At 37.6% G+C, this 25,792-nt stretch overlaps 1 protein-coding gene across 5 annotated transcripts in view; it reads right to left on the bottom strand.

Annotated features, from left to right (window-relative positions):
• Nucleotides 1-25,792, bottom strand: part of ARHGEF3 (Rho guanine nucleotide exchange factor 3) — a 131,431-nt gene that overhangs the window by 66,325 nt on the left and 39,314 nt on the right. Inside the window, exon 1 of one of the 5 annotated variants that reach the window (XM_032984339.2) lies at nucleotides 10,541-10,591. The exons of the other annotated variants lie outside the window; for them this stretch is intronic. Coding sequence (XP_032840230.1) covers nucleotides 10,541-10,573 — 33 coding nt within the window. The 5' untranslated portion in view covers nucleotides 10,574-10,591. Of the gene's footprint in view, nucleotides 1-10,540; nucleotides 10,592-25,792 lie in introns of those variants that run through there. 5 annotated transcript variants of the gene reach the window in all.

Consider the following 25,792-nt stretch of genomic DNA (forward strand, 5'->3'; position numbering starts at 1 on the left):
TGTAAACCTAAGCCTTGGTCTGTAAAATATTAGAACAAAAGTTAATTCCAGAAGAATAGATATAGTAATACAACATCAAAAAAACCATACACACACACAAAAAGTTGTTAGGTGCCTGAGTAGAGTATGTGCTCCCAATGTGTTCTCGATAGTCTACGGACAGGTTGAATTAAAAAAAAAAAAAAAAAAAAAAGACTCTCTAAAATAAATACTACGCATTTTGAAACTAAACCAAATGTTTTCTATAATGGAATAGATACAACTTCACTGTTAGCAGAGTGTGACAAGTGACCACACACACACACACGCCCACCCCCCCACCCCCACCCCAAATAGGTTGCTCCTTTGTTAATAACTGATTAAAGGACTCTTACTGGTGGTCACATGCCTACAAATTAACATAGAGTGTGGCATTTCCAACACAGGTCAACTTTAATGAAAGCAATTGAGACTATAAAATACATAATATGAAGTACAAGCGTCCTAGCAAGGCTACAGGATTCAAGTGAACTTGAATGAGACGAGACACCCTGGTACTGTAGAAGGACAGTTACACACAACTCTGCGTGGGATTCTGTCTACTACATTCAAAGGGGGTTTAAGGGTCCAAAACACACAAGTATGGACAAAGCAGTGTCCATGAGAACAAGTATCATTTCATACAGAAATTGTTCAATATAATCAACCACTGCAAGATTAATGTTTTAAATTGTCTAACAGATTCAAGGGCTATTATCATTGTATAAGTGTGCATATGTGTGTGAGAAACACAATGGAAAAAAAAAAATCCAATAATTGAGCTACCAGATAAATTTCTTTGTCCATAAGAAGTGGATTAGAAGCAAAAATTGCAGTGGTTATTGTGCAGGGAGCATAAGGTGCTCATTAAATTAATCCCTGCTCTTTGTGAGCTTCTTTCACCCAAAGGAGTTACGAGTCCTGTCTCAGTTGCTGTAGTACAATGCAGCTGACCTCAGAATCTCTCATGTTCCAGAAAATTACCCCTAGAATGTTGCTCTCCGTTTTATGTTCTAAATCACACAGCATATGAAGTAATCCAAACTTCATTCCATTTTGATCTCAACAATTTTGTGTGTACTCTTTCACAAAAGATCCTAGAAGTACAGTGTGATAGCTTTAGGACAAACCCAGAAGAGTTACACAATTAAGCAGTGTATGTATCACACACATTCACAACAGAGTAAGCTTCACTGCAAAGCCAAGTGACAAGTGGCAAAATTTTATTTGACAATAAAATAAATTTATAGCCCAAATACTGAAATCAATTAAGTGGCTTATTAATGAAAGAAGTTGAACTTCCTGAGAAAATTTAAGTAAGCAGTGGTCTGAGAAGTTCAAACACCTATTGCACACATTGCTTGAATGACAAACATATCAGACAAATCCCAACTGCATCATTGTGTTATGGGAGATTTTTCATACCAGCTTATATTGTCACACAGGGCTATGTTAAGCCAAAAAACACAATGTGTGAATCTTCATTCAACATGACACCTGCACTGGCCCAGGCGTAGCACTAGGGAGAAAGGACTGATTTCTTAATTCCTACTCTGCACTGGAATTAACCCTAGTTCTTGCTAATATTTCTTACATTTATCTATGGCTGTAGCAATCACCAGTTTTAATACAATTATATAGCTTTTCCTTAGGACTGTGTGGCTTGAAGAAGCATGTGCAATAGAGAGAAGGAAAGCCCATGCTGAATGTGCTATATTAGGATGACACACACTAGTTAGTCCATGAGTATACCCATGCAGAGATCTTACAGAAAACTGCAGAAGATTTAACAACAAACATGTCAGGGGATAGAAAAGTTGAGGCCTTTATGGGTGCCTGAGCATGCCTAAGTTGTATATACATGTTCCTTACATGTGCAACAGTCACATTCTAATATACTGCTTATGTGTGCTGTTTTAATTGAACTATGTCCAGTTAGATATTGTATCAGGTTTTGTTTTAATTAAAATCCCATAAGAAGCCCCAACATATTATGAATGCTGTGAAACAGAGATAAAGTTGTAAGAAGCAGGAGCATTAACGTGCTCTATCTTTGCTCTTGGGAAGCACATTGAAACTATTAATGTGAGCATTTCTGAAATTTTAAACTGAATTATCCAATCAGGACCCATTTCTATTTTAAATCCAGAGTAATAACATTAAAAATAATCCAAATAGAAGGTAGTATGCTATCCTTATACTAGACATGATCACTCATTATCTCCAATGTACACTAATTACATGAGTAATGCCATGCTGCACCAATGTATGTAATAGATTAAATACTGTGATTACTCCATATCAGGCTATGAGTAATGGACAAATGTCACCTGTTAACTCACTGCAGAGTATTTCTTTATTAGAATTTGAATGTACTTGAAGCAAACTAAATCTAAAAATGTTATGAAGCTGTTTGCCTTGCTGGGAAAAAAGGACAGCTTGCTATGTGCCAATAACTCGCCTTTTCTGCACAATATGTTTAGAGCTTAAAAAAGGTATACGTGTCTGCATGAAAAAAGTATACCAATACAAATACCTATTCTGAATAGAGAAGAGGCTGTTTTTTCTGACTGACCACACAGATGCATTATATGCATCTGAATGTGTACCTCTAGACTGAAAAATGTTTTCTATCACACTTAGGATTTGCCTTTTGAAATACACCCCCACCCTCACCAAAAAAACACCAAACCAACCAATCAAACACACAAAACCCCTAAAATCCCCAGACCACTATGACTGGGTGTATATCCAGTTTGAATCTTGATCCATGTTTAGGTAACAGTCCATGTTACTGTTGCCTAAAAGGCTGTGATTACATCCACTGTTACAGAGACAGAATGCTTCCTGGTCTTCACGTAGTAGGGAAGAGTTGTTCTCAATAATCACCTCACAGGAGATGAGAAAATAAGATATCCAATTATATAAAAGCAGTGATTTAATTAAAGGAATTAGAGCAATAAGACATTGTTATAGGAAGGCTGGATCAACATCCTCTCTCCATCACATGTTTTTAGTTATCAATACTACAGATTTATATTTTATCACCTGGGAGATGAAATGGAAACATGCACAAAAATAGCTTGACAAAAAAAAACATCCTATGACGGGGAAGGAAATGCTTTTCAGCAGAATTGCTCACTTTCACTAAATCATCTATCCATTCTGGTTGGTTAGAAATGTGTCTGCAAACAGACTGGCATCAAAGTAATAGTTCAAGACAATAAATTTGCATAGGCACATAATATCCTTAAAACTTCTAAGTTGTAGACAGACTGTTTCAAAACAAAACACGAAAAAACTTTTTTTAAGCCCTTTTTTCATATAGAAATCCATTTAACAAATGAGGATCCATTCATTCTACCAAAACAGAATTTCTTCACCACTCCAAAAACAAAAATTCCAAAATAAGGGAAAATTTAAAGCCATTTATTCATTCTATATTTCAAATTGTTTTCAAATGAAAAATATCTAAAAAACTTAAGTCCTTCCAGAACATACACCTGGGCATACTTCAACACTGCTAATTGGAAGAATACAAAACACAGTTCTAATATATAATTTAAAGAAATATAAGTGCATATATATATATACAGACACACACACATGCGCTTATATAAAAATGTAATATATGTGCATACACATATGGTGTACTTTTTTTTTTTTTTAATGAAAAACAAGGCAAACATACCACAACATGTTCTATTATGGTTCCTTTGAACGTCCTATCAAGATTTTGGGAGAGGGAAATATGCAATGAACTAAAAATGTTTTGGTAAACATTGTTAAGTTTAAGTAAAAGAAATAGATTTCCATACCAGTAATAATTCAAAGTTTCTTTCAAAGGATTTCCAAGTGGCAAAGTGCAAATTAACATATTTTTTCTGATGTTCAATAATGAAAGCAATTGTGGATTCCCAAACCCAATTCTCATAATAGAATATCACCACACACTGCATTTTCAAATGAAAATATCTAAAAAGGCATGACTGAAAAAATATGTCTCTGACTATATTATGTATGAATGATTTTCTAATCAATTGCCTACTTTTATGAAAGAAAACTGGGTCATGAATAATGACCCAATTAATGCATTAATTCATTAATGTATAAAAGTTGCATTTTTGCTAGGTCTGTCCTATGTAATACAAGTTGGATCAAAAAATAACCCCCTCCCCCCCTAAACTAAATAAAACCTAAATTTGCAATAACATAAAGAAGGGAAAACCATTTAGCCAACAAAATTACTTATCATTTTTACTGGTGAGGAAGAGGCAGGAAGGGATTCACTGTTCTGCACTTTATGACCCTTTCCCGGTTATGGTACATTACTATCAAGGACAACTCAAATCTTTATCAGACTGAGTTAAAAACCAAAACCAACTAAAGAAAATCAATTTTAAGAGGTAGATAGAGTAAAAATATAATCCAAAAGGGATTAATGTGGAACAAGGGGAGAAAACAGACCATATACTTAACAAAGTCAAACATCATAGGCCAAAAGAGGCTCAAGCCATACTCCAAAAGGCAGACAGTGTCTGCATGAAAAGCAGCTCTGCTACATGATTTTTTTTTTTTTCAGTTTAAAAAAAGCAATCAGTATCTCCTTAGCCAGCTGACACCTCTCAATCTACAAGGAACCTTCATACTGAAAGCCTGATGATGGCCTTCTGCAACAGGAATCCCAGTCAGTTTTTAAGCAGCTGGGAATAAGGCAACAACATACCATCTTCATGGGAATTTCTATTTGTACTGTTTTTATACAACATTCCTTCAAACACATCCAGTTAGATTATAAATTCTCTTAATACACAAACAATTCTTATCAGCAAAATCCGCATGTATCTATTCAAATATACTAGCAATTCAAAGCACCCTTCTATTTCTTAAATATCTACCATGCACAGAAGCTGGTAAATTCAAAATAATATTCAGACACTACAATTCTCACCTTTTTTCCTTTGTACTTTGTCAGTACTTCCACACCCATCCATAATATGTTGATTCCTCTCTTAAAAAGCCCTGAAAAGTACCTCTTGCCAAGACTAAATTTATTCCTTTAATTACTCTAAAACCTCCACCTGCTGTTGCTTCTGTGTTATAAGATCTGTTTCAAGTTTTCACTGATTAGATTTCAAATCACATTCAAATGATCTCAAAAGTATCCGGCTCCGAGTTAGTTTTACTATTACAGAGTATGGAGGATTCAGTCAGGACACAGAGTTCACTGACGAGGCACAAATTGTACAAAACAGATGTTATAAGGTATGCAACAAGTGAGGTAGGATGAAAGAAATAATGACAAACTGAAATGGGAGGGAAGTATTTCAATTCTCCACACCAATTTAAAATGTTTCCAGAAGTTTCACAGATGACACAGCCAGAAAAAGTTAAAATATTTCAGATTAGAAGGTAAGCATTTTGGTCTTCCTAATACAACGTGAGGAAATTCTGAACTAAATGCTTCAACATCTTTCTCACCTGCTATTATCACTCAGTTAAAACATTCCTTGGATACAGCTTAAATTGAGTATAAAATTTCTAAGCAAAGGATGAATAATGTTCTATCTTAAGGTTAGTCGAATAATCACTAATTTAACATTTCCTGCCACAGGTGGTGGGATAACATCACATTGCAGACTTCAGAAGTGAACTAGAAGAGGCAGCAGTGGTGTCACATTACCCAGCTTCAAGCCAGAACATTCATGATACCTAAACAAGACTAAGCCTCACTCAGGATTACCCATTTTCTATATTATCACGTTAATGTTGCACTGGCATTCAAGTGACTGCAATGAAATAAAGGTACAGATGCCAAAAAACAAAACAAAACAAAAAAAGCAAACAAAAAATCCCACTAACTTTGGCCTGGCTGATACAATGCACAGTTCTAGAAAGAAGTCTGTATAGAGAAAAACCATGTCACATTAATCACATAAGCATCTCTGCAATAACCTGCTAGAAACCTCTGAATTTCCTGTGGAATATAGTGTTCCTCCTAAGTTTGGTTCAGAGCTAACCAATTACAGTTTCACTAACAAGTGATAATTCATTCGCTAGTTTAAGCTCATTCAGAGGGAAAAATCCATCTCCTGTCATCTTTTACATCCAGCCCTCTTTTCACTTTAGTGTAGGCTACCACTCACCGGTACCATTATTCCTCCCTGCTTATCTTTCAGTTCCATGGCCGTACAACCAATAGTTCTAAGAGCTAAAGGCATGGGAAGACAACAGCATCTTAAAGTAAGTTTTCCCAGAGCATAGTGCCTTTTCTTTTTTTTTTTTTTTTTTTTCAGCTGAGTGGTCCACCATACAAGCTTCTTGGGACTGTAACGTCAGAATACTGAATTCTAATACAAAATTTTTAAAAAGAACAGAACTCATTACCCTTCATTCCTGCATCACAGTTATTTATATGATGTTGGCAAAAAGAACTTCCTTAAGCTCTAAAGAGACCCCAAAACTCCTTAGTTTTGTATTATAACTGGTTTCTACTTATATTCCCGCTGCCCTCTACTGTTCAGAATACCACAGATGTTACAGGTTTATTTTTCTCAAGAGTGACACAAAAATCTAAACAAAAGCTGTATTGCCTTTGAGGGAAACAGTCAGACATGACCCAATTGCACAGTTTGGTACAAAGCTTTGCCACTTCTGTTTCCTACTCTGGACATGTTCAGCATTCTTAGTTTTAGAAGACATATTGATTAGTCATATGAGATTGAGTATGTTCTTACTGCTATTACAAAGAGACTTTTTTGGTTTTTAAATACTTAAGTAATAACTGTGTGAAAACACAACAGATTAAATACTGTGATTACTCCATACCAGGAGCTACTAACATTGCTTGTTCTTGATATTCCAAGCAAAATAAACAAATGAAGAAACAGACTCTGCTCTAATTCTGTTACAGCACAGCAGAAAACTCTGAAATGGAGGTGAGGTCATCTAGGACACTTAAGACATTGCCACTGAAACTATCATTGAACAGCACTTCTGAGGAGTCACTCACAGCTCTGCCAGACAAAATGGCAGCTCCCTTCCACTCTTCTCTGATCACAGAGAGCAAGATTTATTTCTACAGTGCTTACTGTGATGGATTTGCGATTTTCCAGTCGATGTGATATAAAATGAACACTGAAGTGAACAATGAAATGAAAGTTATATTCAATGTGTTTAACATTAACAACAGGAAATGGGTGTGCATGTACGGGATGCTGTAAGGACAAGGATCAGCAGAGCTTTGTTTGAGGACTGGTATTTATTCTATCTTTATTTAACCTTCTTCCTTCCCCTTTTCGGAAAACGGGGGAGAATATCAGTCACTGGAATCTGGCAGAAAGTTAAACATGCTGAAGCTTTTTCACAGTTATATAAAGTCTGAATCAAATTCAGATAAAGAAGTTACATACTTTTATTTCTTTCTCTGTAAGACTTCTTTGTTGCATGAGTAAACAGCAATCTTCATTATTTGATCCCTTCTCAGACGGAAGACTGATACAGAAATTATGCTTTTAATTATCACACTCAATATCTAAGGATCCTATATTCACCTAGCATATAAATAAAACCTAAGATGCAGTTTAAAAGAGTCCGTACACTATTTACATTCATCTTCTGTTCTTACAAACACTGTTCAGCTGGGATCTGTCTGATCCAGCTCTTTGTGCCCCCAAGCAATATAATCAGTCAGCATGCAAATAACCCCTGGATTCTTGTGCCAAGTTGATGGGATGGAGTTGCAGTTCCTATTTTTGTATGTTTGTTTTGAGGGAGTTTATTATAGGTCTAGTTGTAAAAGCAATAATAATCAAAGTTAGGCTATTTCATGCTCCAACTCTACCCTTAAAGGTTTTGTGCACTGGAAGGAATAGGGGCTTCCTCTGAACAGCAACAACCTGTACTTGCTGCAGCTGACCACTTAATCACAGCTGTCAACCACCTCTTCTGGCTCCAAAACTGCTACATCTGTGCATGTAACAGGTAAGACATTTTCTTGGAACAAAAATCACAAAGAAATTTTCTCATTTGAAAAGCAGATTCGTTCAAATGACACTTTATTATTGGTTTTATTATATTACTTATTTTTAAGGTTTGAGGGTTTTATTGTTTGTTTTTAAGAATGTCAGGAATAGAATTGAACTTCTCATTGTAAAAGAGAGCTTGGCTTGCTGATGCTGTGGAGCAGCACCAGAACCACATACAGCAGAACGAAACAATTTTCATCAACTAGGGTCTCCACGTGGCATTCAACTGGCTTGCATTTGCACAAACTGCAATAATCCCTTATTGTTCTAATACTCTACTGCTAGTCTGCTTTCCCCCAGGCTCCTGCATTCAGCATCATTATGCTGCTGTAACTTTAAAACCACAGACAGGTTCCTGCATATGGCTTTTGATAGAAGGGCCTCAAGTGCTCTTCAGCATCACACAAAACAGAGAAAATGGCTGCACCCAAAATGATTTTATCTGCATATAAAAACAATGCCACTTTTACTAAAATTACATGTTGCTATATCCATTTTTGGGTTCAATATCTATAAACACACACACACAGACACTTTAGTTCCATTTCTCAGGAAACAAGGCTTATGGGATACTGGTCAATATAACTGTGACTCCTGATTCTTGAATTATTTTATTTTTGTAAAACTTGTTTCCCAGTTTCAACCAAAATTGACAAAGAGATAAAGACTTCAATCACTTTGAACAAAGCATATTGAACAGGAGACAGAATTTGCACCCAACTTAAAAGAATTCAAAGTGAGCTCAGCAATATTAGTAGATACTAAACAATCTGCATGATTTTACTTCACAAACTTGCATCTCCCTGGTGTTCCATGAAAACTGTAACATTTATTAGATTTCTTCTGCTATAAAATTTCAAGTGAATCATGTCTAAAATATATATCCACAGCAAATATGCATATTAAGTACATCCAAAAAGACTACACCAAGTTAACAGTACAGCAGTTGCTAATCACCAGTCACATTAAGATATTTAATAAAAACTGAGAATTTTGTGTAACATCTATTAAACTAATTTTCACTAGCTGAATAGCTCTTAATTTCTCTGACTGTCTTAAATTTCCAGAGCCTGCTGCAATTTTACCTTTCTTAAACATGATTTAACTCAGAACTGTATAAAGCATTTGAGAATATATCTTAAAAACATTCTGTGCAATTAATTTATCACAGACCATCTCTCTCACTATTCAAAATTGTTACAGGGAACATAAAAAAATATACACCCTAATTAACAATCCAGTCTTAAACTTCAGTATACTTAAGCCACATTCTCCACAGCAAATCCAAGAGCATATAGGCCCTTGAACGTATCGCTCGCTTGCCTCGCACTACAGGCCCCCACCTTCACCACATTTCTAAGAACTTCAAAGTATGGTTCTATTTAAATATATGCAAATATTTTGAAATAACTTTGCATCTTTAATAAGAGAAAGCTCTCTAGTTTTCCAGTGAGTGGAAGGATGGGACTAGAGCTGCAAAGTTAAGTGATCAGATTTGTGCACCTGTGACCCTAATGTGCTACTCCACTTACTGTTAACAGCCCAAAACCAAATCCACACACAAATCATTAAGCATAAAAAAGTATTAAATGAAAACAACTGTAACATGTAAAATAGGTCAATGTGTACAATGCAGCTCTAAACTATGCTGAGAAGTTTGAAGTGACAGATTTTATAATATAACTGTATACTCTGTTCTACTGCTTACATAACATTACAACTGGGAAGCGTTTCCCCCCAAAATATTTAACCTGTATCTCCCTTGCTGCGCAATAAACCCACTTATTCCTGTGCTACCCTTGGCAAGTAGACAGAACAAGTAGCAACTTTGTAATTGTTCCCACACACTCAGAGACAGACATATACTTGCATCTCCTATCAAGTCTCATTTTCCTACACACAAGACATGCTAAATATTTTAAACTTTCTTCACATGCTGTATTTTTCACAGTTATTATCTATCTTGCTACTTTTCTGTCCACATCTTTCCAAAGCACGATGCCTAAAACTGCACCCAGTTTTCCAGGTGGTATCACATATACATGCTGCAGAGCAGAGTCATTATGCACTGTAAATAGGATCTGTTACAGCTTTCACTTTGACAATGGATTTATGCATATAACTATAACTGTTCCCATTTAAACGCTAGCACCAGCCTAAATCCTCATTTTCGCACCGGGGGACAGAGGCAGAGATGTATGATAAAAAAGCAAAACCAAAAACTTAAGCCCACTATCCTGCAGCTATAAACTACCAATACATAGAGAAAAATAAAGTCATCCATCCCACTGGAAATATCAGAATATATTATCTAAACTTGCAACAAATTTCTTTCCTTACAGAAGAAAACATTCCTGCTAAGCAACATTCTGGTTTCATTAATACCCAATTTTAAATCCTGGCATGCTCGGAAACAGTATCTGTGCAATTTCAACTTACTATAATGCCACACATGCAAACAATAAAACGTAACACGATCTTGAATTTACACTTACCTGATGATGCACAAAAAAACAACACCACACCATGAGGTACTTTGTATTGTACTCAGATTTTTAGGAGGTTTCTTAATATTCAGCGTGACAGTGAAAACTCTTTGCTACAAAGAAGTCCCTATGTCTCTCCTTCACTTTTCGGCAGGAACTCCTCCCCATGCAGCCACACAGTTTGCTCTCGCTTCCTGTCATGCAGCGTACTACAAGTGTCAGGAGCTGAGTGACACATATTGTTGTGTGTATCCCTGTTGTGGTTCTTCCTCACAGATTGCTTAGAATAATATTTTAAACAGACGAAAGAGTTTTAAAAATTACTAACAAATGAATGGCACCAACATAGTAAACATAAAGACATCATTAATGTGATTTTAAAGAAATATGTAAGTCTTTTGGGGCTTTGAGACTTAGTAACTGACACACAGTCCATCTGCTACCTGTACAATTCCCAGTTTTTAACAGCAGCAACAGGGTTTAAACTCAAGGGCAGACAACTATCTCCAAATGTAGATGCCTCAGAATACAAAACAGCTGCTAGACAACTTTCAGTATTTCAGAAACTACAGGATCTGCTAAGTGGAGTTCTTAAATTAACAGAGGCAGAAGGTCAAGAACTCAGCACAGAATGCTTCAGAGTCAGCCCACGATCAAGGCCCAAAGAGGAGCTTGGCAGAGGGCCCAAATTCTGTGTCAAGGAAGTGCGAAGCTCAATTTTATCCCTGGTAGTCCAACATAACTGAATAAAGAGACTCAATTTTTGCTGATTCTTCACCAATCCAGATAAGCAAGACTTTAGCAACTGCATCCTATGAAATCCAGTGAATCTTTATTTTACTGAAGTTTGGAAAGCTATATACCTTAAGCATCAAGGAAGCATTAAAGTTATTGCTGCCTTAAAACTAACAAATAAGACTCTTGCTACCTCAATTACATAAAATTTTCCAGCTTACTTGAAATCTCAGAACTGTGGATCTCGCCATGCAAGGACATCCTGGACACAAACACACTGGCCACCAATGTGATTGAGAACCTGAAGTCAGTAAGCTTACAGAATTAGGTTCCAGACTCTTAATCCAAACTGCAAAATATAATTCTTCCTTAAGAGCTCTTATATTTGCATGCCAAATTATTCTTTGGACAAGAACGACAGAGAGAGACAAACCTGCTAATAATGAGAGTCCTTAGTGGTCTCTCCCAAACTATGAGCTAGGTCACTAGCACATTCCAGTACATATTTTTCTTTATTATATACTCAGTCAATTACCTCATTTGACCATCCTATTAAGTTACATTACTTCAAGGTAAGAAAACTTAAGTTTCATGAGATGCTCATCTGCAAGTTATCAAAATACGTAACTTCCCACACTTTATATGAAAATTTCTATTTGCATATGATTCATACATACCAGTCTCAGTGTGCATTTGAGCAGCCCTCTTCAAAATCTAGACACAAATATAAGCTTCCCTTAGTCAAAGTTAGCTAAAAAACAATGTAGAATATTGACCCTCAAAAATGGAATCCATAATCATCACAAGTGATTGAAACAGTGCTTTATACGGCAAGTGAAAAAAGAGTGATATAAAATGGCTTTCCTTCCTCTTTCTTGCATCACAAACTGAATTAACTGTTCTGGACAAGGGAAACTTGTCCTCAGATTCTAGTAAAAATGAACTATTGAGAGATATATGAGATTTGGTTCTTTTTTTTAAAGCATATGTGGACTCTAATGTAAAGACCAAGTGCAAATAAAGAAAAAAGTAAAATCCTGGAACTTATCTTTTGTGCACACACTGAAAATAGACAGCAAGAAGTTTCTTGAGTGCTCACCTTTTAAAATACTTTCTATGTATTTGTAAGATAGCATTCTTGGTTTTAGAAGACTCATTGATCAGTCGTATCAGAAGACTGAATATGTTCCTACTACTATTCCAAAGAGACTTTTTTATTTGTTTAAGAATTAAGTAATATTTGTGAAAAAAAACTTCAGGCAAGTATCCATGATGGAGAAATAGAAACAGCTGAATGTATTAATAAGCTGTTTCATTTTAACATACATTAAAAAAAAAAAAGTTTTCAATATAATAAACAGAAGAGGAATACATTTTCGTATACATGCAGAGAGGTAATTACTTCACATACCCTACATCCTTACACCTCACTCTTGATTATCACTATCCTATTCAATCTTTTGTTCCTCGGATCTACCAACACTGACTTGTTTTGCAAAGTTCTGTACACTACCAGTAGTCAAGAATGTCAAGGCAAATTTGAATTTGGGTAACAAGCTAACAGGAATTCTAACTTTATTTTTAAAGGAAACAGGTCCTTAGCGAGCTGGTCTAATTTTTCATCAGTTCAAAACTCAATTAGAACAAAAAGTTTCTGCTAAGCTTGGTGGAAGATGGTAAAAGGTGAAACTGATACCAGTCAGCAACCAATTCCTTTGACAAAGGCCATGACATTTCTCTGCAGACAGAAAATACTAATGGAAAAAAGTCTCCAGGAAGCAGGTATTTTAGGCCAAGACTTTAAAAAATTACTCAATTATTTCCCTATCACTTGTGCTACTTCTTTGGTCACCTATAACCTTCTGCTTCAGTAGCCATCAGAATTTAAGCAGCCTGAAGGCAGATACCACAGATTTCAGCCTAGTTTCAGGCACGAGATTGGTCAACCAGATTTCTTCCTCATTGTTCTAGTAAGCAATGTTTAAAACAGCCTGCCTCCGCTACCTTTATCAATCAACACAGATTAACAGGATGGCAAACACTGCTCTCTAACTTCTGAATAAATAAAATACTGATCTGTGTTTTTTCCCGGCAGCTTTGCATCAGTCAGCTCCAAAGTACTCTGCACTCAGTTGACAGTAACATCAATGGCATCCACCTGAAAGCGCGTGCAGCTTCAACTCACAAAACTTCAGGTAAAGGGAATTAAACATTACTAAAACTTTGTTTTACAGAAACAGAGAAGGAACACAGGATATTAATGATTTAAATTAAAAATAAAATACCTAACAACATTTTGTCTGAGAAGCTTTCCTGCCTTAGCCTTCTCACTGGTAAAATGCCCAAAGCACTGTGGTGGTATAAGTTTGAATTCTGTCAAATGTTTATAACAACAAGCACAGGATAAGCCTTTATTCAGACAGTATACAGTCAGTTTCCAAGTATCTCTTCTGCTGCTTGATCTTGTTAAAATGATAGAAAAATGCAAGCAAAACTATCTAAGCAGTTTCACTGTTGCTTTCTTCTCTGTAGTTCTTAAAAGGAAGTTTTAAAAAATAAAGCATTAAAATAATTCTTTCAGGACAGTATCCTACTGTGTCAGGTAGGATTTTTAACTGTGCAACAAAGGGGAACTTAAACATCTGAATTACTATGGTAGGAAGACACCTAACATTCCCTTTTTCCCCATCCAAAAGCCTAAGCAAGTTAAATTCAGGTTCACATGCAGACACTAGGCCATTCACAAAACACCTGCAGCAGCTTCCCTCTCTACAGAAACTGTGTTATAAGGGGGCTGACTTGAAACTTGGTATAGCACTCAAGCTCTTCTTTGATTTACCTATTGGTAATAGAAGAGAGCTTCCTCAAGGTGGGCATGTTTACTATTGCATATTAAATTGAAAAAAGAAAGTCATTGAAAAAATTCCTGTTATTCAGAAGAAAGATATCAACCTACTTACAAACAAACAACTTCTGAAGCGTTAATCCATCTCAGTAAGTGACAGCAGTAACAGGAAAGCAGCTTGAAGAATTAACCTGTGAGGGGGCTCACGTTTTTGTGCAAAAAGATGTTCTGCACTCTTCAACAAAATATTATGACAACAAAAGAATGTAAGAATTTAATTAACCAGGAGAAAACGCAGAAGCTTGCATGACAGTAACGCTTAAAAGATGACAGACTAGTTTGAGTCCTGCTTTTGTCCACTCTAGAAGATACTTTTAGGAGACCTACTGACATCACCTCCTGGATTGCCTTTGGCGGCTGTTGTGGTTTGAGCCCAGAGGACAACTGAGCACCACTCAACCACTCACTCCTTTCTTCCCCCTCAGGACTGGAAAGGAGAAAATAAAGCAAAAAGGTCAGGAATCGAGCTAAGGACAGGGAGGGATGACTCAGGCATTACAGCAAAAGTCAGACTCATTAGGGGAAAGAAAAAAAGAACATAAATTTAATTCAGACACTAACAACACCACTTAACAGAGCAGGACAGTGATAAGCATTATCACATCTTTGAAACATGTCCTCCCACCCCTCCCTTCTTCCCGGGCTCAGTTTTTCTCCCAGTTTCTCTACCTTCTTCTCAGTGTCGCAGGTGGCAGTGAATGGGGCATGTGGTCAATCCTGCCGCCCCTTCCTCCTGGGGGCGGGTCTGACTTGGAGTCCAGGGAAACTTTGAGAAGCTTCTCACAAAGGTCACCACTGTAGCTCCCTCCCCCGCTACCAAAACCCCACCACTCACACAAACCCAGCACAACTGTATTTTATCTAACTGAAATTCTTGGCATAATGCCTCATGGCCTGGAACACTGGCCTCTACCTAACTGGCATGTTCTAAGAAGTGGCCTGACTGTGTCAACTGATTCCTAATTCTGTGGTTACAATTTAGCAGAGATTCAGAGGCTTGATCTGGCTCCTTCTAAGAGCTGGGAGAGATGTTCACAGGTAGCAAATTCTCTGCAAGACTTCCAAATTTGCCAACCCCATCTTCCATAGTACAAACTACCTTGAGTTTATAATTTCTCATATATATTTTCCCTAAGATAATGATTTGAAGAACTCTTCGATGATACTTCCCAGAATGGGAAAGATTGTAATGAGTTTCTGAAGACATGGAGAAGAGAATCATTTTTATTATTGCTGATATGACAGTAGTAGCCCAATGTCCTGGGTTGAGTGAGTGGTGGAGTTTTTTGGTGGCAGGGGAGGGGGCTATCGGGGCGGCCCCCTGTGAGAAGCTTCTCGAAGCTCCCGCAGCTCCACGTCAGCTCCACTTCTGTTTGGGAAATTGAGCCAATCAGCTGCGCCTCTGCGATAACATATTTAAGAAGGGACGTGGTGACGGGCAGTCGGACTGGTAAGGAGTTGCTGCTGCTGCATGAACACCAAGGTCAGTGGAGGAACGGAGGAAGAAAGAACGGAGGAAGAAAGGAGTACCCTTCCAGTCAGGGCATGCAGTCTAATCTCAGGATTGGTATAACTGCCTCCATTTTATGACTTTTCACAAGGCTACTGATCTGCTTTGGACTGGAAATGTCTGAGAGGACACAGTGATTGTTGAAACTTAGACTTCTTCTGAGTATATTTGAGGTTGTGAATCAGTGCTTGGAAAATAAATAAGCTTTCCAAATTCAGTGGGGAGCCTGCTGACACAGACAGACTAGAACAGTTTTCTCATCATGCATGATGAGTGTTTTAAGGATGCTGAATTTAACTCTCCAAAAAGCTTTACAATTAACCAGAGTCTAGAGAGACACAGAACCAGTGTACAATTTTTGAACCAAAACCAATGTAATAAATATTTTTAAATGTGTATTTTACAGAGTCTTAGAATGCTACCTCAAATCATGTTAGGATCATATTATAAAGCAGTGCGTCATACAACTTCCATTAGATTTAATATCCCATTTCAAAACATGTAGCAGAACCCAGGAATTATAATATCTGTCATGAGTAGAATTTAAGAGCTTCAACAGATCTGACTTTACTTAAAAAAAAAGTAATTTAGTATTATAGAAATGTTATAGTATGTTCTCATGAATGTTTAGATCATAAATTCTTTAGAGAAAGAATAGTTTATTATGTTTACATAATACCTACCAAAATGGAGACCTTGTTTTCCAGTTGCTACTGCAGTAATAAAATTTGTTTCCAGGCTGCTATAGAAGACACCATCATATTGCTCTTATGCACTTGTGTCAGATTTTTTAAAATGGCCATAGTTCTTAATTGCTGTGTATGTTCTAAGCACAGAAAACAGCATTAGATTTCAAGAAGAATCTTGTGCTTATGTTTAGCTGTGAAATAATTAGGACTCCTTCTAAGACTGAGATGTCTCAGAGCAAATAGGCTGTGAAAGCACTTTTACATTTGGGATGAACAGCAGTCTTCACAGAGAGTACCAACAAACTCACTTGAAATGCTTCTTCCAATTGAAAATATCAGGAGGAACTAAAATTTTCTCTTCTTTTTGCATCGGCTCTTGAGGACTGTTTATAAGCTCTTTCAAAAGGCCATAAGTTTTCAGAAGACTTTCCTTCTCTCCTGGTCCTTAAAAGATTTTGTTTAGCTTTCTGTCACAACTTCACAACATAAATCCGAACCTATGGAACTGAAGATGGACAGGCAGATGTTTGAATAAAACCTCTAGTACAGCACAGAGGATTTCCCAACTGTTTCTGCAAATAATGCTTTTGCAACCTTTTCCAAATGTGTAGCCCATTTATTTACTTTTTATTTAAAACTTACTCCCATAATTTTAAATAGTACTATCTAACCGCTGCCAAATTGGAAACTTTTACAATCAACTTAGACTGACCAGTTAGTTTTTCACAGTATGAGCACTAGGCAATTAGACAACAGACCATTCACAATGATTTGGTAAAAAAGGAAAGAGTGATGTTAATAAAGTATCTTTGTAACAGGTTGTAACACCAAGTTCTACTGCAAGCACCATGACTAATAAAAACAAAAAATTGAAGCCCATGAGTAGAACAATTCACGTACTGTAGGCATTTTTTTAAACCAAACTGCTTATCTGAAATATGTAGCATCAATAAAATACCAATATATAGTTCAGCATTGTTTATAAATTGTTGGTTTCTCAGACCAAGTGGCATCAAATTCAACTGGACAACAGCATCACCCTGTTAACCACGGCAAGTTTCTGAAACAAAGTCATAGGAAAGTGTAATTTCATATCATGTGTTCTCAAAGAGCAGCCACTGGTGGGCTGAGGGGAAACAAATACAAAGAAATGGGCAGAGTTTGGTTTCAGTTAAACTGAACAGGGGTCAAGTTCATCTGCTGTTGAACAAAGAAAATAACAGTAAATGACAGCAGGAGTACAAGGTAACACCCAATCTATGATTAAAGACAGGAAATCTGCTATATAACAGAACATCAAACTTAGCCTAAGGGAATGACAATTGGACCTATCTGCTTTATCACATGTTGCTTCCAGCTCAGTATTGTTCCTATGTGCAAAATAGCTGGCATGATGGGTTTATAGCATATACAGAATATTTCTACTATAAATAACAAACCGCACCCGGAACAAAAATAAACCTGTCACATAGCACTTAAAAAGATCCACAAAATAAAGCCCTACAATGTTAACAGAATGACTGCAAGAAGTATTTTTCAAGAAAATATCTATTCTGTGAAAAGAGAACATGAAATTGTAAGGAATCCTTCTAAGTGGGAGATATCACACTATTTTCATTATCAGAAAAGCTCAAAATATTAATTGAATAATGGAGCTTTAATAAACACAATACCTACCCTTTACAATACAATTAATGATGAAAATTCTTGCAGGTGTAAAAACCTGTGACAGTCTCTTCATTTCAAGAATGCATTAGCCAAGTGCTCTATAAGCATGCCTCAAAAGTCTTGCCCCAAGAAACATAATCTAAAGCGTTTTTTATGTAACTATGATGTAAATAACATGGAAGTAGACTTATAAACTAGGTAACTGGACAGATTTAATGGCTACATACTTAACTCATAGATGATTTCAGATGTAAAAATGGTGAAAGTTTAGTAAAACAGCTACTGAATTGAGGAAAACATTGCAAATTGCTACGCATTACAGCAAATTCTAAATAGCACGAGCAGTAACAGCTCATAAAACGTGCACAGGTTTTTCTACCTCAGTGCCAAAACTACTAGAAACGTGGCAAAGTCTAAAGTCCAGCCTGCATCATTCTCCTTTATAACTAACTCACTCATTACTCATAGATGTCTCTCCAGCACATGTTCATGATTTTTGCAGTAGTAGTGTACGCAAAGAACCTTGTAATTTACACTACCCACTGATTTTACAAAAAGATACAGCCATTTATCACGGATGTAAGAACTAATATATCAAACAATCATGTTTTGCTGGTATTTCAAATAAAGCATTCAGACATGATGTAACTAACCTAACATCACACATTACAGATAGAACTTATCATGGTAATTAAACCATGCTGAGTCAGTGCATCAGTTTGGAATAACACGTGGTTGAATTCTTCAAAATAGTCTAACTGGTCACACTGAATTGCTTTTTAAATTCAGTGTATACATTAAGAATACAACAATTCTGATATGTGTTTTGGAACTGCAGATGGAATTGATTGCTATCCAGTTACGCAAATGCCACACAATGAATTTCTGATAGCATCTCTATTTGTTTGCCAACATAAACCTTGCTGTTCCAAGAGAAATCAGTCTTGTGACTAAATCAACAACAGTTCCAATGGTTTGTTCAAAAATAAAACCAATAATAAGCTAAACCATTTAAAATTCTGCCCATAAATTAAGCAGGGAGACATCAAAACCAACTCTTACAAATGAAAATCAGCGTCCAGGGTGGCCACTTGCTACAGTTCATAAGTTTTAGTCTTCTGAACTACAAATTGTATATCATGGAAGGGAATTTTTAACACTCCTACTGCCCCCTACATTGCTATCAACAGTCTGAAGTAAAGTTTCCCTGCTCCTGCAACACTCCAAAGAATGAGCTGCAAGGCTACAAAGAAACTCAGCTTCTACTAAGCCCATTATACAGACTCTATGTTCACAGCATTCTCTTCTAATACATTAAAGCAGAAAGACAGAGAATTGCTTCTTACCACTTCTAATATCATGTATCAGAGATGTTCTGGCCTAAGAAAGGTCAATGCTGTTCAGAGGAATATCATCACCTCCACAGAATAAAAGCAAGCCTGACCAAAGACAGTAAAAGAGAAAATGTGCTGGGGCAATTAAACTCTGAAACAGAAAAGGTTGCAACCCACTGAAAGAAGAAAGAGGAAGAGATCTAAAAGGAGCAAGTGGAGCACAAGAACACATAATGTTAGAAAGAAGAAAAAGAAATACAGAATTTGTATTTTTTCTTTTCAAAGAGAAAGAGGGATGAGATGGGTCAGGGATCAAGCATCCACCTAGCAACTCTTTAAGCTACTGCAGGAGGTTAGAAGAAACAGAAAGACCCTCCATAGCAGGAAATGGATGAGCATTCAGCACCCAGGCAGGCATGGGAGAGCAGGAGTGCGGGCAGCACTCCCCACATGGAGGAGGCTTTCTATGACACATGAAGGAAAGAGTTTCTGACTGTTAAGTCATGATAGGTATAGTTATCCCAGTCACAGCTATGCTGTCAATTATGCAAAGTAAACTTCCCCCCACCACGCCAGCCTCTGAGGAAGCTATTTGAATTGTGCATACAATGTACAAATATATTGAAATAAACCACATGCACTTTTTAATGTATATGATAACTTGTGTTTTAGAATTATATTGGTCATACTATGAGATAATGGTACTTAAGCACATTGTATCTACAGATGTCAGTGCATAATTTTGATTCAACAAGTATGAATAAAGGTCTGTGATACAATTTCTAATAAGTGTCTGTTACAGGTTACATCATTGCTTAAGCAAATGAGTATCAGCAGATACAGACATTAAGTAAAACCAGTCAGAATCCAGAAGTAAAGAGGTGCTTTCTGTGGCAGTATGTAATTACATAATCTATCTAATTCCTCATCAAGTTAAAGCTAGGAAAGAACTTCTCTTTTAGCAACTTTTATCTTGTTTAGATTCACGCACCCTAAAGGGAATAACTGAAGTCTGCCAGCCTGCACAAAATAAACCGTTTCATAAATACTGTCTGAAAAGTGTGGAATTATTTTAATTTGTCAAGACACATCTTTTTTCCCCACAAACACACTTGCAGCAAAACTAGCAAATAAACCACTTACAGATCTAAAATTGACCTTCAGCATGTTTAGCACATATTTATGTCAGGCTTCTCATAAATTAGATCAGCCTTCCTCACAGGTGACCACATCTGCATCTTGGTTAGTTAAATGCTTTTGCAAAGCTAAAAAAACAGAAACTGAGGAATTAGGAAGAAGCCTAGTTGCAGTAACTTATCATCAATCTTCAGGCAACTGCACTCCAAACACATGCCTCAAACTACTTCAAGTAGAAAATGTTGGCTTAGAAATCATTATTTATTTATTTTTAGCACTGAAGTTTTTCAGCCAAATTTGGTGTGTAGGAAGAAAAAAAAGAAGATAAGCCATCATAATGGTTCAGATGTGTGTTTAAAATAAGCAGGAAATGATGCTAGCTGTTGGTGAAACAGTAGAGAAATATCGATAAGTGAAGACAAAACCAGCCTCCTCTTCAGTTATGCCTACAACCCCGATACTCTTCACTAATCAGATAACTGCTTTTCATTTGATTGTCTGGCAGTTTCTTCATAGCCATCTGAAGTGTCATCATATCGGTGGGACTACCATGTACCACTACTTTCACAAACATATCTGATTATATCATAAGAAAATAAATTATTTAAAGACTTCTAGTTATATGAGCCCACCATTTACATAACTAAGTCTAGAAAATTATCCTGCTGGCAAAAACAGAAAGTGGGTGATTTTAAGGGAGCGGGAAGGGAGACAAATAAAGAAACTGAAATCTTAAACTCTTCAGGAGAGATTCTTAGTCTTCTTAAATTCAGAACTTCCTTATAAATAAGCCTGTCTGCTCTCGCTATGGAAAAAAAATAGCATATAAATATGTAACTCAAGACTGTATCGTAATTAGTAAGCAACCACAGAAGCTTTAATCCTGACATCTTCTAACTGCATGTGCATGACTGTACAAATGTAACCCTCATTTGAGGGGATGCTTTACTAAATAAAGCTGTTTCCCATCTGACATTACAATATAACACATTATTTCCATAGACACTAGGATCCGCATATTGAGCTGCTATCTATATGTATAACCACCTGTCCTGGTTCGGGCTGGAATAGAGTTCCTGTTGGTTTTAGTAGCTGGAGGAGTGCTGCAGCACAGAGACCCCAGGGGCTCCCCAGGTCCTAGTGCCCACACCTGTGTGCGGGGGCGGGGGGAGCACAGCTGGAGGGCTGAGCCCGGATTGGCTGACATTCCATGTCATGTGACATTATGCTCACTATATAAAGGCAGGAGAGGGCTGGGAGAGGCTGCCACTTCTGGGAGTGTGGCTGTGGGGCCTTTGTGTTCAGGATCACCAGCTGGGAGCAGGTGGTTGTCAGTCAGCCAGTGGTGAGCAGCTGTATGGTACATTACCTGCTGATACTGCTGTCAATGTATTGTTCTGTTACTGTTATTACACTGTTTTTATCTCAACCCACGAGTCTCCCTTTGCCCCTCCGATTCCCTCCCCATTCCCAACTGGGGGGAGGGTGGGTGAGCGACTGTGTGGCATTTAGCTGCTGAGTAGGCTCAAACCACAACACCACCAAATGGTGGTGCTAAGGGAAGTCTTCTATCCGAATGAAGGTTTTAAGGGAAGGGTGGTGTGGAGATGAGGAGAAGAAAGATAATGACAGCTAGTGGCAACCAGAAGAAAGCACCAAAATAGGATTAATACCAATGTCTGTGCTAAGATCTATGATGTTCTGTGGTTTTCTTTATATACATTATTGACCTGCCTCTGAATTGTCCCATCCCATGCATCTTGTCCTTATCAAGCCCTGGCCAAAAATTGCTTCCCATCCACATGGTGTCTTTAACTTCCCAAAGTCAGTATTTGCAAAGGCTGAACTGGTAAATCTGTTGTGTTTTATTGAAGACTTCTGTCCATACTTCCATCTCTCTGTTTTCACATTCACTAGCTTTCCTCCATTTCCATACTTTATCCCTTTCCATCATCTCTCACTCACATCTTTCACTGCTCTGCTTTTCCCATCCTGACTATCTTACCAAGCTGCAGCTTCCTCCTCTCTCCTTCTCCCATCCTATTCCCAGTATCTTCCCCTTTGCTTTATTCCTTTTCTACTTTAAGTACCACATCCACTACCTAATCTCCTATGTTCTGTTTTTCCCATTACACTGTCCCTCCAATCTGTGATTTTCTTGTCTCCAAAGGTTCTGTGTTTCTTCCTCTGAAATTACAATTCTCACTGTAAATACCTTTCCTCCAAAATAGCCTATTTGCTGGACATTTGACTATACAATCTCTTCAAAGACCAAATTAACCTGATGCCTTGTGTATGTACAGGAGGAACATATAGCAGAGACTTCACTGCTTGGTAACTTTAAGCCAAAATTTAATCCAAAACAGGATTGATTTATTTGTAAAAAAAAAAAAAAAAGAAAACCACAAAACCAAAACCCAACATATCAGAATAAACTCTCATCCCTGAGAGCAGCAATTGCATCTGTCATGGCCCATCTTTCTTCATCGGGCCTCACATCAACAGTGTTTGCCATGGCCTCACACCCGAGTGCTGAGCCTGAAGGAGCTGCACGCAGCATTGTGCTCATCCCTACCTGCTCCTTCTCGCCATCGGCAGGACAAGAGTGCAGGAATGGCCTGGCACCCAGAGAGGTGAGGAGCAATTGCTGTCACCTCCACATGGCAGAGCTGCTGCAGGCACTGCTGCGGTGCCCGGTACCTGTGTCTGCATCAGGTTATTTATTGCCCAAGATGTGAGTGCAACCAGACATGGGCCGTGCACGCATCCAAAGGGAGCCGGAGGTGAAAACCCACCTCAGGAGTTGCTGCTTCATTTTGGCTTGCCATTCCCTCTTTCCCCACCCTGCTCCCTGGGCATTAGCACGGGCAGAGCTCTGCCACCTTCCCAAAGGCAGAGAGGTTGCCTGGTTTTGCTGTTGATGAGCCCGGGTCCTGTTCCTGCTCCTCCCCAGCTGCTGCCCAATTTCTACCACAGCGCTCAGCTGGCAGGAGAAGAGCAAAGCTCTGAGTCTCCAGTCCATCCCTCTCCCTCCTCCCAGCCCCAGGGAGCTGGGTTTGGAACCCCCCCACCAACAGGTCATGCTGGCACCAAAAAGCTGCTCAATATGAAAAAAAGCTTCTTCTGATAAAATGAATTTTAGTAAGGAGAGGAAAAGAGAAGTGCAGAGGAGTTCCTTCAGTAAATGTTGAGCATCTGGGCCTTCCTTATCTTACTTTGAGGTTTACATTGTTGTATGTTCAAGGATGCTTTAACATGCCCACTTTATCAGCATGATACAGAGACATTTAAAATCAGTGATCTGACTGCAAAGGGAGGATATGTGGATGAGCCCAACACTGCAATTTGCTGCTTAACCACTTTCTTCCCTTTTATTTTTTTGTTACTGTTGAAATGATCTTGTGTCTGTAATACAGAAATAGAAGAGATGTTTAAATAGCCATAGCTATGAGTAAGTCAGCTCCAGAATTTTGTTTGTTATACTCAAGCGTGGCACTGCAGTGCTCTACATTCAACATTAACTTAATTCTTTTACCCAATAAGGTTTTACTCCTGTTTGAGAAAAAGTTAACCTCTTACCATTCACCATCTGTATGAAAACCTTTGTGACTTCAAGCCTACTCATTGGGCTTTTGATAACACAATTTCTCCATTCACCAAAACAAAGTTGATGCTGATACAAAGAAAACATGAAAACAGACAGCTCTTTTTTTTTTTTCCAGTGCTCAACTGTCTTGGTTTCAGCATCCAAACAGATCAAGTGAACAACTGATACAGGTTCTTCCCTTGATGTAGTAATTTGTTTCAAACAATTAACTGCAACTGCCAATTACTATGCATTCTATGCAATACTACAACCCTAGAACTTGACACCTGTGTTAGTATTCCATAATTTCCTTAAACATAAGGTGGCCAACACCTCCCACAGATCTTCATTTCTACACATGAAGGAAGCAGTTTGAAGAGCCTACTTGCTGCCTGTTTTCTTGAATGCTACCCATTCCTATCTCCTTTCAGGTTGTTGATTTCTATTCTTGATTCTGAAGTCTTTTACTCCCCAGTTCTCTGTTCTTGATGTACTAGCCCACTCCACTATGCCATGCAGCACAGATCACCAACTTCACACTGCCACACCTACCAACCTCAAGCCCTTACTTCCAGTAAGCTATTGCTTTCTGAACTTGGGATCATTGTTTCTCCAGCTACAGCTCACACCTACAATACTCTTCCTACTAATCTCATACCTACGTTCTTCCACGGCTACTTTTCCAGCATGTTTGAGAATTGGGAGAAATACTAGAGTAAATTTTACTTTTAAACTGGCTTTGAAATTTATAATTCATCTACAGTTTAGAGGTTGCTGGTATTTTCCCCGCATTCTTGACAATGCTGTTGTGAGGGAACTATTTTCTCAGTAATGCTGACAACTTCATCCCTGTAGTTTTGTGGTGCAACACAAGGAATAGATAGTGAAACCAAAAAGCTCACAGTAAACAATAGTGGATGTTCTATTTAAAATATCAAATTAGAATGCACAACTCTGTATCAGATATTGTGAAAAATATTTTTCATTTTAATGAAGTTTATCATATTATTACTAACACAGACCAGTAAACCTGGCAATGTCATTTACCCTTTCAGCAAAACATTTAAGTAATGTCTTTCTACTTAAATGTTTTGTTGGAAGAAGCTCAGAGAAAACACAGTTATACGCTCTCCTGAATACAAAATCGAACTCTTTAGATTGACTGTAAATCAACCCACATTACAGGTAACAGTATTTTACTGTTTATTATAGCAAATTAAGTTTGCAAGGCAGAAAAGCCCTTCCTTTAATCAAAAGATTACAGTAACACTATGATTTAGATACAACATGCACTGACAATTCCTTCTCCTAGACTGTACCACAGGCTACAGTACTTTCACACGTGGCAAACACACCATTGCCATTTGAACACTGCCACCATCACATTAAGTTTTTCAACACAGGTCACAGAGGACAGAGGGGACAACATAACTCTCTGTAAGAATTAATCTACCTAAGAAGTATATCTCTGAAACCAGAAGCAGCCACGAATAAAAGCTCCTGATAGCACCAGAAAATATTAAGGTTCTCAGTTTCACTTGCATAGCTTTTTCATGAACCTTTTCACTAAATTACTGTGCAAACACACATGCTTCCATATTTCCTTGCTCAGACAACCAAATAAAAATAAAAACCAGTCCCTTCTGCCTTGTAAGAAATCCACTTACACTGAATTATTATGAAGGGTAGGGGAGATG

The sequence above is a fragment of the Tyto alba genome, unplaced genomic scaffold, assembly GCF_018691265.1.
Source record: "Tyto alba isolate M040663 unplaced genomic scaffold, T.alba_DEE_v4.0 Super-Scaffold_3, whole genome shotgun sequence".
NCBI lineage: Eukaryota > Metazoa > Chordata > Aves > Strigiformes > Tytonidae > Tyto > Tyto alba.